The 15,356-nt window shown below is 36.3% G+C and overlaps 1 protein-coding gene across 1 annotated transcript in view; it reads right to left on the reverse strand.

Moving 5' to 3' along the window:
* Positions 1–15,356, reverse strand: part of LOC117316368 — a 229,230-nt gene that overhangs the window by 188,382 nt on the left and 25,492 nt on the right. The window contains exons 10-14 of the mRNA XM_033870909.1: positions 9,491–9,756; positions 8,691–8,758; positions 6,599–6,747; positions 2,634–2,791; positions 1,257–1,327 (exon numbers count right to left, since the gene is read on the reverse strand). Coding sequence (XP_033726800.1) covers positions 1,257–1,327; positions 2,634–2,791; positions 6,599–6,747; positions 8,691–8,758; positions 9,491–9,756 — 712 coding nt within the window. The remainder of the gene's footprint in view (positions 1–1,256; positions 1,328–2,633; positions 2,792–6,598; positions 6,748–8,690; positions 8,759–9,490; positions 9,757–15,356) is intronic.

The following is a 15,356-nucleotide window of genomic DNA, read 5'->3' on the forward strand; positions in this document are numbered from 1 at the left end:
TTAGGGCCTTTATGATCTACTGTAAAGAATATTTCTAGTTATTTGTTTCGTAATAGCGACCTTGATCTTGACCTTGAAAATAGCATGAAAACCATGGAAGTCTAAAGTCTGGATGGCTGGTCAGACTGACAGGTTACTGGCAAACCTTTAGTGCACTCTGCCATACAAGCCAACAAAACACGTAATAACTAACACAAGCTTGTCAGTAGAATATGGAGCTATTACCCCTGAAGGCTTGATTTCTATCTTAAGTAAGTGTGACCATGACCTTGACCTTTAAAGCTGAAAAGCAATTGCAAGTAAGCAATTTAAGAAAGAAGCATTGTTTGAATTTTCGGTTTGTTTGGCAAAAGCAAAGTCAAGTCATTGCAGGGAAACTGAATTTCTATATTTAGCAGCAGTGATCTTGACCTTTTACCTTATAAAATGTAAATCAATTCTAAGCAAACATTTTAAATATGGAAGTGCTGAAAGTTGATTGAGTTAGATTGAACAAAACAAACTTTGGATTTTGCATGGAAGGTGATTTGTTTATTTATATTTCGTAACGATGACATTGACCTTTGAATGTTGACGTTGTATTCTAAGTAAGCACTTTCAAAAAGGAAATAATGTAAGAAGTTGAGGTTAATTTGGCCAAATGCGACTCAACTTCTTTCTTTGAAAATAAATCGCTTTTATAACAACAGTGACATTGACCTTTGAACCAGAAAAGCAATCACAGGCAAGCACTGTCAATAAGAAAGCAATGTATGAAGTTTGAGTTCTATCGGCCAAAAGAAAGCTAATTTTTATTGCACGGACACTGATTTTTTATTTAGAGTGACAGTGACCTGCTGTTACCATACTGTAAACGTACTTATTTTAGCGCAATCAAATTTTAGCGAATTTGCAGATTTCAGCCAGTTAGCGCAATGGTGAATTAGCGCATCCACAGAGCTTTCTATAGAAATGGAACGTACAAAAAGTAATTAGCGCAATCATAATTTAGCGCAAGGCTTCCAGTGCGAAAAGCGCTAAAATAAAATTACCGCTAAAATATGTACGTTTACAGTATCTGGTTTTAATTTTGATTAATACTGCTAAAAATGATTAAGATTTGATAAGAATTTTCAATCCTATCCATAATAAAATATATATACCAAAGCGGTTTATACAACGTGTTTGGTTATTAACTATATCATAAATGTGTTATTATTAATAACATGAACGAACTTAATCTAATGACATTTAAATGTGTATGATAACAATCTTACCGGAAGTAGACAACTTCAGTCGATATGAAAACAGTACCCATGAATGGATGGCCAAACATACTTTCTGCAGTCTGAAAAAGTATCATTGAAGAAAATAACACTATGTATATATTAATATGTGATAGATACTAACTTTCCTTGAATTTTTTAACTAGGATCTTCATTAAGAAAAACAAAAGAACAAAACAAACAAGCAAAGATATGAAATCTGACAAAAACAAAGCACATATACTCCCTACATGTATTAACAGCATTAGGAGGGAGTTATTTGTAGTACGCTCAATGAATATGTATTTGCCGTATTTGTCTCTACTGTATCTAAAACATATTTTTTTGCAAGATGTTGATATCATATGTGTCTTTTGTACAGTTCGTATCAAGCAATCCTCAAATGTTATCAAAGTCATCATTTTTGTCAAGCAATCCTCAATTCTTATCAAAGTCATCAATTTTTTGTCAAGCAATCCTCAATTATTGTCAAAGTCATCAATTTTTGTCAAAAACTCCTTCATTCCTGTGAAACAGTCCTCAATTCCTGTCAAAGTCATAAATTCTTGTCAAACAACCCTCAAGTCATGTCAAAACAATCATCCATTCTTGTCAAACAATCATGCATTTGTGTCAAACAATCCTCAATTCTTATAAAATAAACCTCATTTCTTGTTCCCTTGTTATAGTATAGTACGGAAATGATGCACACTTTTTAGTGTTTTTCTGGTATGGAATAGTTATTACCACTGCAATATCTACCAGGCAGTATAAATACATCACAGCAAGAAAATCGATCTTGGCACCCGACATTGACGGATCTTTATACGTTGTATATGTAAGACTGATATTTCCCTTCTTCTCCCTTTTCCTCTTAATATATATAAAATAATATGTATTTGATAACAATGATAACATACAAATACATTAAATATATGAAACTAGGTTCAATTGTTAAAATCGAAGACCGGAGGGAAAACAAGTGTCATTAATATAAGTTGATGCAACATGCTTCATAATTGTTGTAAAACTGATCAGTCTCAAAAATTAATATGTAGTGGTTTTCGAATCAGTCTCAAAATCGATCATGTAAACATATGGACCAATGGAAACATACGTGTGACATTCAAGATATATCCCTCAGGTACTTTTCTGGAAATAGAAATAACAATCTTCAACTGCAAACATTTAAAATGGCCACATGTGGGCTATTATTTTTTTCCGGTCAGTCTCAAAGTCAAGATTGAGTACGGAGGAGGACCACAGACGAAGGACCAGAGACAAGGGGCCTTGGCCGAAGGGCGATTTGAAGAGACCGCCATCTGATGGTGGTGAGCCCAAAACCTTCACCAATGTAAGACAATGAAATACACCCAGGTTACAACATACCGCTTGTTCTATGAGCTGAGCCAATGTCGTGAATTCAAGACTATCCCTGTCCGAGTACTGAGACAGGTACGTGACGTTAGTCAGGGTATAGTTCACTCCGTATATAGCATTGGTCGGACTTGATGTAGGAGTCGGTGCTGGAGGGTATACTGCTTCCCCTGTAGGTAAGAAATAAATGTCATATCATGTATGCATAAGGAAAAACGTAAGGAAAATGTTTTAATCTTTTTTTTATTTTGTTATTATAAAGATATCTATCAACCATCAGCATTGTCTTTAAGGACCGTATTCTCTTGTTGCTTGCGTATCGATGGCGGTAATTGGTTCAAAAGTTTCTCCTGAGAGCAACTCTTCAAACCATCTTCGTAGACCATTATCAGTTAGCTCAGAGAATTATGTAGAAAGGAAACCGTACTGTGTTCCTTTTCCTCGTTTTATGTAAATTACACAATTTATACACTATTAACAAGTAGCAAACTATTATACGAAAATAAACGCGCCAAAACTGCAAAATAATCTCAAAACTTCATCCCCATGCAGGACCCCACTCGCCGCTGATTGTGTCTGAAAGTAAAGGTCTCATCAACGTTGTTAATAGGAGGAACATAGTATGTACCTGTGTACTGGCAGCAATTCTAAAGTGTCCACTGACTACATTTGTAGAATATTGAGTCCGACAGCATACTACGTTATCGTTATGTGTGTGGACCGGAAACTGAGATCTACGAGCCATGAGTAAGCGGTCAACGATACAAACTGTGTGTGGACCGGAACCTGATATTTACGAGCCATGAGTAAGTGGTCACGATACAAACTGTGTGTGGACCGGAACCTGAGATCTACGAGACATGAGTAAGTGGTCAACGATACAAACTGTGTGTGGACCGGAAACTGAGATCTACGAGCCATGAGTAAGCGGTCAACAATACAAACTGTGTGTGGACCGGAACCTGATATTTACGAGCCATGAGTAAGCGGTCAACGATACAAACTGTATGTGGACCGGAAACTGAGATCTACGAGACATGAGTAAGCGATCAACGATACAAACTGTATGTGGACCGGAAACTGAGATCTACGAGACATGAGTAAACGGTCAACGATACAAACTGTATGTGGACCGGAAACTGAGATCTACGAGACATGAGTAAGCGATCAACGATACAAACTGTATGTGGACCGGAAACTGAGATCTACGAGACATGAGGAAACGGTCAACGATACAAACTGTATGTGGACCGGAAACTGAGATCTACGAGACATGAGTAAGCGATCAACGATACAAACTGTATGTGGACCGGAACCTGAGATCTACGAGCCATGAGTAAGTGGTCAACGATACAAACTGTATGTGGACCGGAAACTGAGATCTACGAGACATGAGTAAGCGATCAACGATACAAACTGTATGTGGACCGGAACCTGAGATCTACGAGCCATGAGTAAACGGTCAACGATACAAACTGTGTGTGGACCGGAACCTGAGATCTACGAGAGCTGAGTAAGCGGTCAACGATACAAACTGTGTGTGGACCGGAACCTGAGATCTACGAGAGCTGAGTAAGTGGTCAACGATACAAACTGTATGTGGACCGGAACCTGAGATCTACGAGAGCTGAGTAAGCGGTCAACGATACAAACTGTGTGTGGACCGGAACCTGAGATCTACGAGAGCTGAGTAAGCGGTCAACGATACAAACTGTGTGTGGACCGGAACCTGAGATCTACGAGAGCTGAGTAAGTGGTCAACGATACAAACTGTATGTGGACCGGAACCTGAGATCTACGAGAGCTGAGTAAGCGGTCAACGATACAAACTGTGTGTGGACCGGAAACTGATATCTACGAGAGCTGAGTAAGTGGTCAACGATACAAACTGTGTGTGGACCGGAACCTGAGATCTACGAGCCATGGGTAAGCGGTCAACGATACAAACTGTGTGTGGACCGGAACCTGAGATCTACGAGAGCTGAGTAAGTGGTCAACGATACAAACTGTATGTGGACCGGAACCTGAGATCTACGAGAGCTGAGTAAGCGGTCAACGATACAAACTGTGTGTGGACCGGAAACTGATATCTACGAGAGCTGAGTAAGTGGTCAACGATACAAACTGTGTGTGGACCGGAACCTGAGATCTACGAGCCATGGGTAAGCGGTCAACGATACAAACTGTGTGTGGACCGGAACCTGAGATCTACGAGAGCTGAGTAAGTGGTCAACGATACAAACTGTATGTGGACCGGAACCTGAGATCTACGAGAGCTGAGTAAGCGGTCAACGATACAAACTGTGTGTGGACCGGAAACTGATATCTACGAGAGCTGAGTAAGTGGTCAACGATACAAACTGTGTGTGGACCGGAACCTGAGATCTACGAGCCATGGGTAAGCGGTCAACAATACAAACTGTATGTGGACCGGAACCTGATATCTACGAGCCATGAGTAAGTGGTCAACGATACAAACTGTGTGTGGACCGGAACCTGAGATCTACGAGCCATGAGTAAGTGGTCAACGATACAAACTGTGTGTGGACCGGAAACTGATATCTACGAGCCATGAGTAAGCGGTCAACAATACAAACTGTGTGTGGACCGGAAACTGATATCTACGAGCCATGAGTAAGCGGTCAACGATACAAACTGTGTGTGGACCGGAAACTGAGATCTACGAGACATGAGTAAGCGGTCAACGATACAAACTGTGTGTGGACCGGAAACTGAGATCTACGAGCCATGGGTAAGTGGTCAACGATACAAACTGTGTGTGGACCGGAAACTGAGATCTACGAGACATGAGTAAGCGGTCAACGATACAAACTGTGTGTGGACCGGAACCTGAGATCTATGAGGCATGAGTAAGCGGTCAACGATACAAACTGTGTGTGGACCGGAACCTGAGATCTACGAGGCATGAGTAAGCGGTCAACGATACAAACGACAATAAAGAACGAGTATCCAGTAATAAACCTAAAGAATGAGGACCAACTATTGGGATATAATGTTAGTCACATTATCTGAATACGAGAAATACTGGATAAGTCCTAATAAACTTAATTTCAAACATATTCTCCTAGTTAGTGTCCTGAAACGGATAAACGGGGCATAGCAGACATGAGTTATAACCAGCCAACTTGCAAGTTCATTCCGAAGATTAAATCTCTCTTTTTCCAACATGTCCTAACGCCAACTGCACACAGAGACGGCCAAAATAACAATTCAAGTTTAGGTTTAAATTGCCATCTAGTTCTGTCATTTCATCTTATTGCCTGCAGAGAACGAACCAACCCAAGATCTGATCTCGTAAACGTCTCCAAGGGAGATTATAAAGTAATCTTATTTGGGACAAAGCCATGAAATAATAAAAATAGTAAATTGCTGTATCAGATGCCAGGAAATTTATTAAACGCTTAACTAAAGGAAATTGACATTCCGACATAAACAAATCAATCTGACTTGATGCAACTCTTCAAAAGTATTAATAAGATTGATCAGATACATTCAAACAGAATATTGTGTAAACGATCTTACACAACTAGAACAGGACACGTTTACAAACTAGTAAACAAAGAGTTCCATCCCAATACCATTTGGAACTCAACATGGCCCTTAACCTTTGGAAAGCTGTCAACAGATTTAATCCGAACATCAACAAACATTTGATGAACTGCAGGGACAACTCTCGGTAGTGTGATGTAGAAAAACATACAGTAACTAATCGTCTGTACTAATCGTCTGTACTAATCGTCTATACTGGTCTCCACTATCAGAGGACTGTTAACAAACAATACACCATTACCGGGGCTGTTTTACTGTAGTAATATATAGTAGTATGGCCACGTTAAAGCTGTTTGTGGATTGCTCAACAACTTCCGACTATCTGAGATGTACCTTTTCTTCTAATAGTTTGTGTCCTGACAACAGGGCAGTATAGTTATTATTCCAAATCATAAAAAGACGCTTACGGGATGCTACGACGTATCCGTAGGGAATACCTCCAGCAGTCATCGATGTTTCGAATAGTTGTTTTATCAAATCTTCTGTTACGGGGGTACCATCGTAGAGTTTATCGTGTCGGAGTAGCAAAAATGTATCGACTCCTAAACTCCCGTTCCTGAGGAATAAAAAGTATGTGATTACATAGATAACATATCAATTTCATTCACAAAAAACATGATTTTGTTATACTTCCACCGTAAGCTCTGAAATAGAAATATTACATCATAAAGTTGTAGTATTAATTTTGATATGACTTAAAGTCAGGATGTACCTGTTTAAACAAACATATTGATACTTACTTAATTGTAGGAGAGTTTGTTTGCGCATGACTACGCCCAGTACAAGTACGTTTTTGATATTGTAAATAACTACATGCTATATGTATTTAATGAATTTATTAAATGTAATAGCTGTTGGTGGCAGTTACCTGTCCGATATATGGAGGTTGCCGGTTGGTTAATGATAATATTGTGTTTATATATATATTTGTATGTGTGTAAGAAAATATGCGATATATTTCCTTAATGAGTTACTTCTCCTTAACCTTTTGTTAATATCAATGAATCTATGTTAAATTTTTCATTTCAATTTTTATTTAAATGTTATATCTCATTGTTCATTAAACTTGACCTAATTGAATATTCAATCTTGTAAATAGCTTTTGATGAAAACGTTGCATTCACAACTCTTTAAAACATTGTCTTTACAACATGGGGCGGAAGATTGTTCCATATGTCGGCAGTTCTATGTTTAAACGAATGTTTTCATAGATTTAATCTTGGATGTTTTGTTGTTGTTTTTTTAAATCTTGAAGTCATGCCCACATATTGATGACCCTTTCCTGATTCTAAATATATCCGACACTTGACAAGCGTACATTCCGATGTGTAGACCTCTATCATGTCACATGAGATACCCTATTTTTAATTTCGCGGTATCAATAAATTCCTTTAGCCTGGTTTATGTTTGGTTGTTCGACGTTTTCTGACATTTCTACACGTTTTCCGAGATGAGGGCACCCGACTTGATATAACCAAGGACATATGCAACTTAAAACCCACCGAATTTATAAAAGCCATTGTTCCCGCTAAAGCTCCGATAATGGAATTCGCTTCTTTTTAATGCATGTTTATCAAATGATAATTTATTGTCAATAGTGACGCCGAAGTTCACAATTGGTCACTATTTGAATGTCTCGCGCGCAACCTTTGGAATTTGTCTACAGCTGCCAGACCTCTGTCCCATTAGTAGGGAAAATACATATCGTGTAGGATCGTAAGTAATCATTGAATGGTCTAAATGATTCCGAATGGTCGGCGAATGGTCTAAAAGATTCCGAATGGTCGGCGAAAAGGATGTATTCGTTCCAAGATAGTGACCTTAGGCATATCATTTTTATAAATCACAAATAACAGTGATCATGAAACCAATCTAGCGGTATGACGCTGATTACAGGGTTGCGACTTTTCTCATTTTAAGGCGACCCTTTGTTTAATTTCAAGTAAAATATAGCTACCAAAGGAGGGAACATCTAAGAAACTCCAGCGACTTTATGGGTTAGGCATTGACGGAAACCTTCATCAAACTCTTTCATTACATATATTATTTTACTAAAGGAACTCTTTCTGATCGTGAGAAGAAAACGCATTCGATTTATTATATAATTCATTCCAATTTGGTTGTATACTCATTCGAAAGTCATTTTGTATCCATTTCTTAAAACATTATGTTTTAACCTAAAGTGTTCAGGTTTACTTGCTTGTGTAACATTGATACATTTTAGAAATTTGGCTTAACAAAAAACGTTTAAGTTCAGATTCCCTGCATCACTAATTTCCATAGTCACTGGACCATAACATCTGAATAATATATACGGAAGTTACAGAAGGTACATGTAAATAAGAGGAATGGTATCAAAATATTTATATTGTATTTTTTATCAAAATTATCAAATACCCGCGATATAGAATTTTACAATGTATAATTTACAATCATAAGTTAAAAAATTCTACAATGATAGTCAAGGTGATATCGTAAAAAAATAAATAAAAATCTTACCATAAACTCCTGACATGGTTACTGATGTAAATAGGCCCCAGGATAGAATTAGCGATGACATCTGCAGTCTAAAATATACAGAAACAGTTTTAATACATTTTGTACATGATCTACATGTAAGATGAACTATTTCTATGATTAAGCCAATCTTAACGGAAATTCCACTTAACTCGAAAAGAGTCCGACTTATATACATAAACGACATTGCAGATATCACCGGAGCAATACACAAATATGCTAACAAAGACAGGCAAAGCTATAAACTTCAAAAACAAGTATACAACCTTTAGTTGCGATAACTTCATGTACAATTCTTAAATATGTAGTGATGACTACATGTAAAAAATCTAAGATCTGTAGCAACGACTTCGTGTAAAAATCTTGGCACTGTAGTTTAGAGCATAAAAGATGTACTGCCTGCTGGTATCGCATTGTCAGGAAGAGGCAAAGGATGTTTGGTTACCCCGGGTAATTTGAAACGCACACAATGGTGAGCTCAACTATCATAATCCTATCGGATGTCAAACCTGATAGCTCTGTGACACTGATTAACGCACTCCCAAACACCATTGGTCACACATGCAGGCACAAATATACATAAGACAAAAAACCGATGAAGCGATAACTATCAATTATTTTTCTAACTCTAAAACTAAAATATGAACATTATAGTGAAATAAAGTTATAGATATTAAATTATATTGAGGTATACATAAAATTAAGAGCGAAGGATGGCAGGCGCTGCTGCACTTTAATGTACATGAATTTTCAGGCAATCTGATTAAGAAAAACCAACTTACACCCTGATTAATACTGTTAGCCATGATCAGGAACTCTATGCTACTGCTATCACTGTATCGTGAAATGTATGTCATATTCAGCAGTGTGTATTTCACTGAGAAGCCAACGGGAGACGCCACGGTTGTTGGTGGCATGCTAGGAAGCACTGTTCTGTCTGCCGTTGTAGTAGCTTCTTGGCTGTTGGCTTCTGTAGTGGTCGGTGTCGGAGTAGTAGTAGTAGTAGTTGTTGTTGTTGTTGTTGTTGACGTCGTCGTTGTTGTTACCGCTTGTAAAAAAATGTAGATATATCAAATAGATTGATTTTTTTTTTCATATAAGGGTGACAATAATATGTTTAACACAGTCAAGACAGGAAATTTGAATATTTAAACTAGGAACCAACAACAACGAGTATACAGAATATGTTGTGTTAATAATAGTATATACTGTATAACACAGAAATACTAATGGCAAAGTAAGACAAGTTTATAACCAGCAAAATATGAATATAATAATAAGATGCCAAGATTGAATAATTCAAAATGTATTTGACCAGCTCAAATTGCAGTTCATCTATTCAACTTAACAACACTCCCACATTTTTCAAAATATAATATTGCATCAATCATCAAGCAACCATTCGATTTCGGGTGATATTGTGTTATAGCTCATTATGGTTGAGGATAATCAAGACGTTAACAATTTAATTGAGATCATACAGTAAACCACCTTTGTGACAAGAGTGTAGTACATATTTGACAAGGGGATAAGGTATCTATGCTGCAGGGTATACCGTACCTATGTGACAGGGGTATACCGTACCTATGTGACGGGGGTATAATGTATCTATATGACAGGGGTATACCGTACCTATGTGACGGGGGTATAATGTATCTATATGACAGGTATAATGTATCTATATGACAGGGGTATAATGTATCTATATGACAGGGGTATAATGTATCTATATGACAGGGGTATAATGTATCTATATGACAGGGGTATAATGTATCTATATGACAGGGGTATAATGTATCTATATGACAGGTATAATGTATCTATATGACGAGGGTATATTGACCCTATGTGACAGGGGTATAATGTATCTATATGACAGGGGTATAATGTATCTATATGACAGGGGTATAATGTATCTATATGACGGGGGTGTAATGTATCTATATGACAGGAGTATAATGTATCTATATGACAGGGGTATAATGTATCTATATGACAGGTATAATGTATCTATATGACAGGGGTATAATGTATCTATATGACAGGGGTATAATGTATCTATATGACAGTCGTATTAGTATCTATATGACAGGGGTATAATGTATCTATATGACAGGTATAATGTATCTATATGACAGGGGTATAATGTATCTATATGACAGGTATAATGTATCTGTATGACAGGGGTATAATGTATCTATATGACAGGGGTATAATGTATCTATATGACAGGTATAATGTATCTATATGACAGTGGTATAATGTATCTGTATGACAGGGGTATAATGTATCTATATGACAGGGGTATATTGTATCTATATGACAGGTATAATGTATCTATATGACAGGGGTATAATGTATCTATATGACAGGGGTATAATGTATCTATATGACAGGGGTATAATGTATCTATATGACAGGTATAATGTATCTATATGACAGGGGTATAATGTATCTATATGACAGGGGTATAATGTATCTGTATGACAGGTATTATAAGACTCTTTCATATGTGTATATGTAGGATAGGGACATTCCACCCGAGGGGTCACAAAATGTGGTGAAACCCGAGGCTTGCCGAGGGTTTTACCACATTTTGTGATCCCGAGGGTGGAATATCCCTATCCTACATACACACATAATGAAAGAGTCTTTTTCTCTCATATCATTACCGAATTTCTATCGAAAGTGTCCCTCAGCCATCCATTTTCTTAAATTTTTTAATTTCTTTATTTGACGTTTTTACTAAATATACTTGTGATATTCTGAAAGATCATACCCTATTTTTAGCAAACAGTGTTTGCACACAAATTTCATTCATTTTGTGATTAAGTGATGAACGAATGAACAATTCGCCGATAAAAATTACCGTAACTTGACCGACTTTTACGTGGCCGTGATCAAATTGTCAACATCCGAGAAAAAGAAGTTCTATCAACAATACTGAAAGCCAACGCTGAAATGAGTTTCCCAACTTCACATATAATTTGATTTGCACCTCGACATATTTAATCATTTCACAGAACACACTGTACTTTTAAATGTCAAGTCAAATTTTTTTTTATAAAATACTACGTCACTGCATGACGTCACGACTGTCATTGGAATTCCATTCATAGTTCAATGAGAGTGATGTCGATCTCGATCGCCATGACGCGGCGATGTTTCGTGGCTGGTAATTTTAAATTCACTGTGATTTTGGCAACTTCGTGTGTGAACCAGCGAACAGTGACTCTATACGAGTATTCGATCTTTTCTGTGACATAGGATTATATGTGTTTAACCGGTTGTCTTGATGGAATGACGAAGGTAGGTCAGTCGATAGGCTAACGATGATCATATTGAAAGGCTAGGATGGCAGTTAGTTTTCATGGTTACTCTACACAAATATAGACTCTGAGTTACAATTGAAATAAATATTTTTTATATGAACATCGAGGGGTGTCATTTTTACCGAATGTTCGTTCATTTAAGAGCCAATTCCCAACTTCCAAATACACAGGTTACTGAGTAGGCCTAACAGTTACTGACAGTACCGTAGAGTAAACAAATTCCAGGGCCCCCTGCTGACGCAAACGGAACCATTTCATAGGTTGTGACGATTGACATTTTCTTTTTTATATTTTTTTATGTATGGCTTTTATTTTACTTCCTGTCATTGCCAGGTGATTGTGTGTGTTTACATGTTTTTAATGACAAATGACAAATCTGTCGGGTAGGCAAGTCTGTATTGTACTGTAACTGTTACAACAGGCCTGTAACGTTAGGCGTAGTCTAACTGTTTGTTACAGTAACGGAGTTATATGTTCGCTCAGATGAAATGTCTAATCGTTTAACCGTGTAGCCCTATTGATTTACTGCTGATATGATATATATTTATCTAAGAATGTATGTATTTTTATAGTTAAGTCCAACGTTTCAAAACCGACACCGACGATAAGGACTGTCGGATGTGAACACAAGCAGACGACGTTGTGAGAGTTGTCCCCCTTGAACGCAGATTAATCCGCGCGCGTGAAATGCTATGTAAGATAGATTTATCTTACATAGCTATCTTACATGGGCAAACTCTATCCAACATGGCGAGATATGAGAGAAAATGTATCTATATGACAGGGGTATAATGTATCTATATGACAGGTATAATGTATCTATATGACAGGGGTATAATGTATCTATATGACAGGGGTATAATGTATCTATATGACGGGGGTATAATATATCTATATGACAGGTATAATGTATCTATATGACAGGTATAATGTATCTATATGACAGGTACAATGTATATATATGACAGGGGTATAATGTATCTATATGACAGGTATAATGTATCTATATGACAGGGGTATAATGTATCTATATGACAGGTATAATGTATCTATATGACAGGGGTATAATGTATCTATATGACAGGTATAATGTATCTATATGACAGGTATAATGTATCTATATGACAGGGGTATAATGTATCTATATGACAGGGGTATAATGTATCTATATGACGGGGGTATAATGTATCTATATGACAGGGGTATAATGTATCTATATGACAGGGGTATAATGTATCTGTATGACAGGTATAATGTATCTATATGACAGGGGTATAATGTATCTATATGACAGGGGTATAATGTATCTATATGACAGGGGTATAATGTATCTATATGACAGGTATAATGTATCTATATGACAGGGGTATAATGTATCTATATGACAGGGGTATAATGTATCTATATGACAGGTATAATGTATCTATATGACAGGTATAATGTATCTATATGACAGGGGTATAATGTATCTATATGACAGGTATAATGTATCTATATGACAGGTATAATGTATCTATATGACAGGGGTATAATGTATCTATATGACAGGGGTATAATGTATCTATATGACAGGGGTATAATGTATCTATATGACAGGGGTATAATGTATCTATATGACAGGGGTATAATGTATCTATATGACAGGGGTATAATGTATCTATATGACAGGGGTATAATGTATCTATATGACACGGGTATAATGTATCTATATGACAGGGGTATAATGTATCTATATGACAGGGGTATAATGTATCTATATGACAGGGGTATAATGTATCTATATGACAGGGGTATAATGTATCTATATGACAGGGGTATAATGTATCTATATGACAGGGGTATAATGTATCTATATGACAGGTATAATGTATCTATATGACAGGGGTATAATGTATCTATATGACATGGGTATAATGTATCTATATGACAGGTATAATGTATCTATATGACAGGGGTATAATGTATCTATATGACAGGGGTATAATGTATCTATATGACAGGGGTATAATGTATCTATATGACAGGGGTATAATGTATCTGTATGACAGGTATAATGTATCTATATGACAGGGGTATAATGTATCTATATGACAGGTATAATGTATCTATATGACAGGGGTATAATGTATCTATATGACAGGTATAATGTATCTATATGACAGGTATAATGTATCTATATGACAGGTATAATGAATCTATATGACAGGTATAATGTATCTATATGACAGGGGTATAATGTATCTGTATGACAGGGGTATAATGTATCTATATGACAGGGGTATAATGTATCTATATGACAGGTATAATGTATCTATATGACAGGTATAATGTATCTATATGACAGGTGTATAATGTATCTATATGACAGGGGTATAATGTATCTATATGACAGGGGTATAATGTATCTATATGACGGGGGTATAATATATCTATATGACAGGGGTATAATGTATCTATATGACAGGTATAATGTATCTATATGACAGGTATAATGTATCTATATGACAGGTATAATGTATCTATATGACAGGGGTATAATGTATCTATATGACAGGGGTATAATGTATCTATATGACAGGGGTATAATGTATCTATATGACAGGGGTATAATGTATCTGTATGACAGGGGTATAATGTATCTATATGACAGGGGTATAATGTATCTATATGACAGGGGTATAATGTATCTATATGACAGGGGTATAATGTATCTATATGACAGGTGTATAATGTATCTATATGACAGTCGTATTAGTATCTATATGACAGGTGTATAATGTATCTATATGACAGTCGTATTAGTATCTATATGACAGGTGTATAATGTATCTATATGACAGTCGTATTAGTATCTATATGACAGGTGTATAATGTATCTATATGACAGTCGTATTAGTATCTATATGACAGGTGTATAATGTATCTATATGACAGTCGTATTAGTATCTATATGACAGGGGTATAATGTATCTATATGACAGTCGTATTAGTATCTATATGACAGTCGTATTAGTATCTATATGACAGGGGTATAATGTATCTATATGACAGGGGTATAATGTATCTATATGACAGGGGTATTAGTATCTATATGACAGGTGTATAATGTATCTATATGACAGTCGTATTAGTATCTATATGACAGGGGTATAATGTATCTATATGACAGTCGTATTAGTATCTATATGACAGGGGTATAATGTATCTATATGACAGTCGTATTAGTATCTATATGACAGGGGTATAATGTATCTATATGACAGTCGTATTAGTATCTATATGACATGGGTATAATGTATCTATATGACAGTCGTAT

Source organism: Pecten maximus, chromosome 18 (genome assembly GCF_902652985.1).
Source record: "Pecten maximus chromosome 18, xPecMax1.1, whole genome shotgun sequence".
In the NCBI taxonomy this organism is placed as follows: domain Eukaryota; kingdom Metazoa; phylum Mollusca; class Bivalvia; order Pectinida; family Pectinidae; genus Pecten; species Pecten maximus.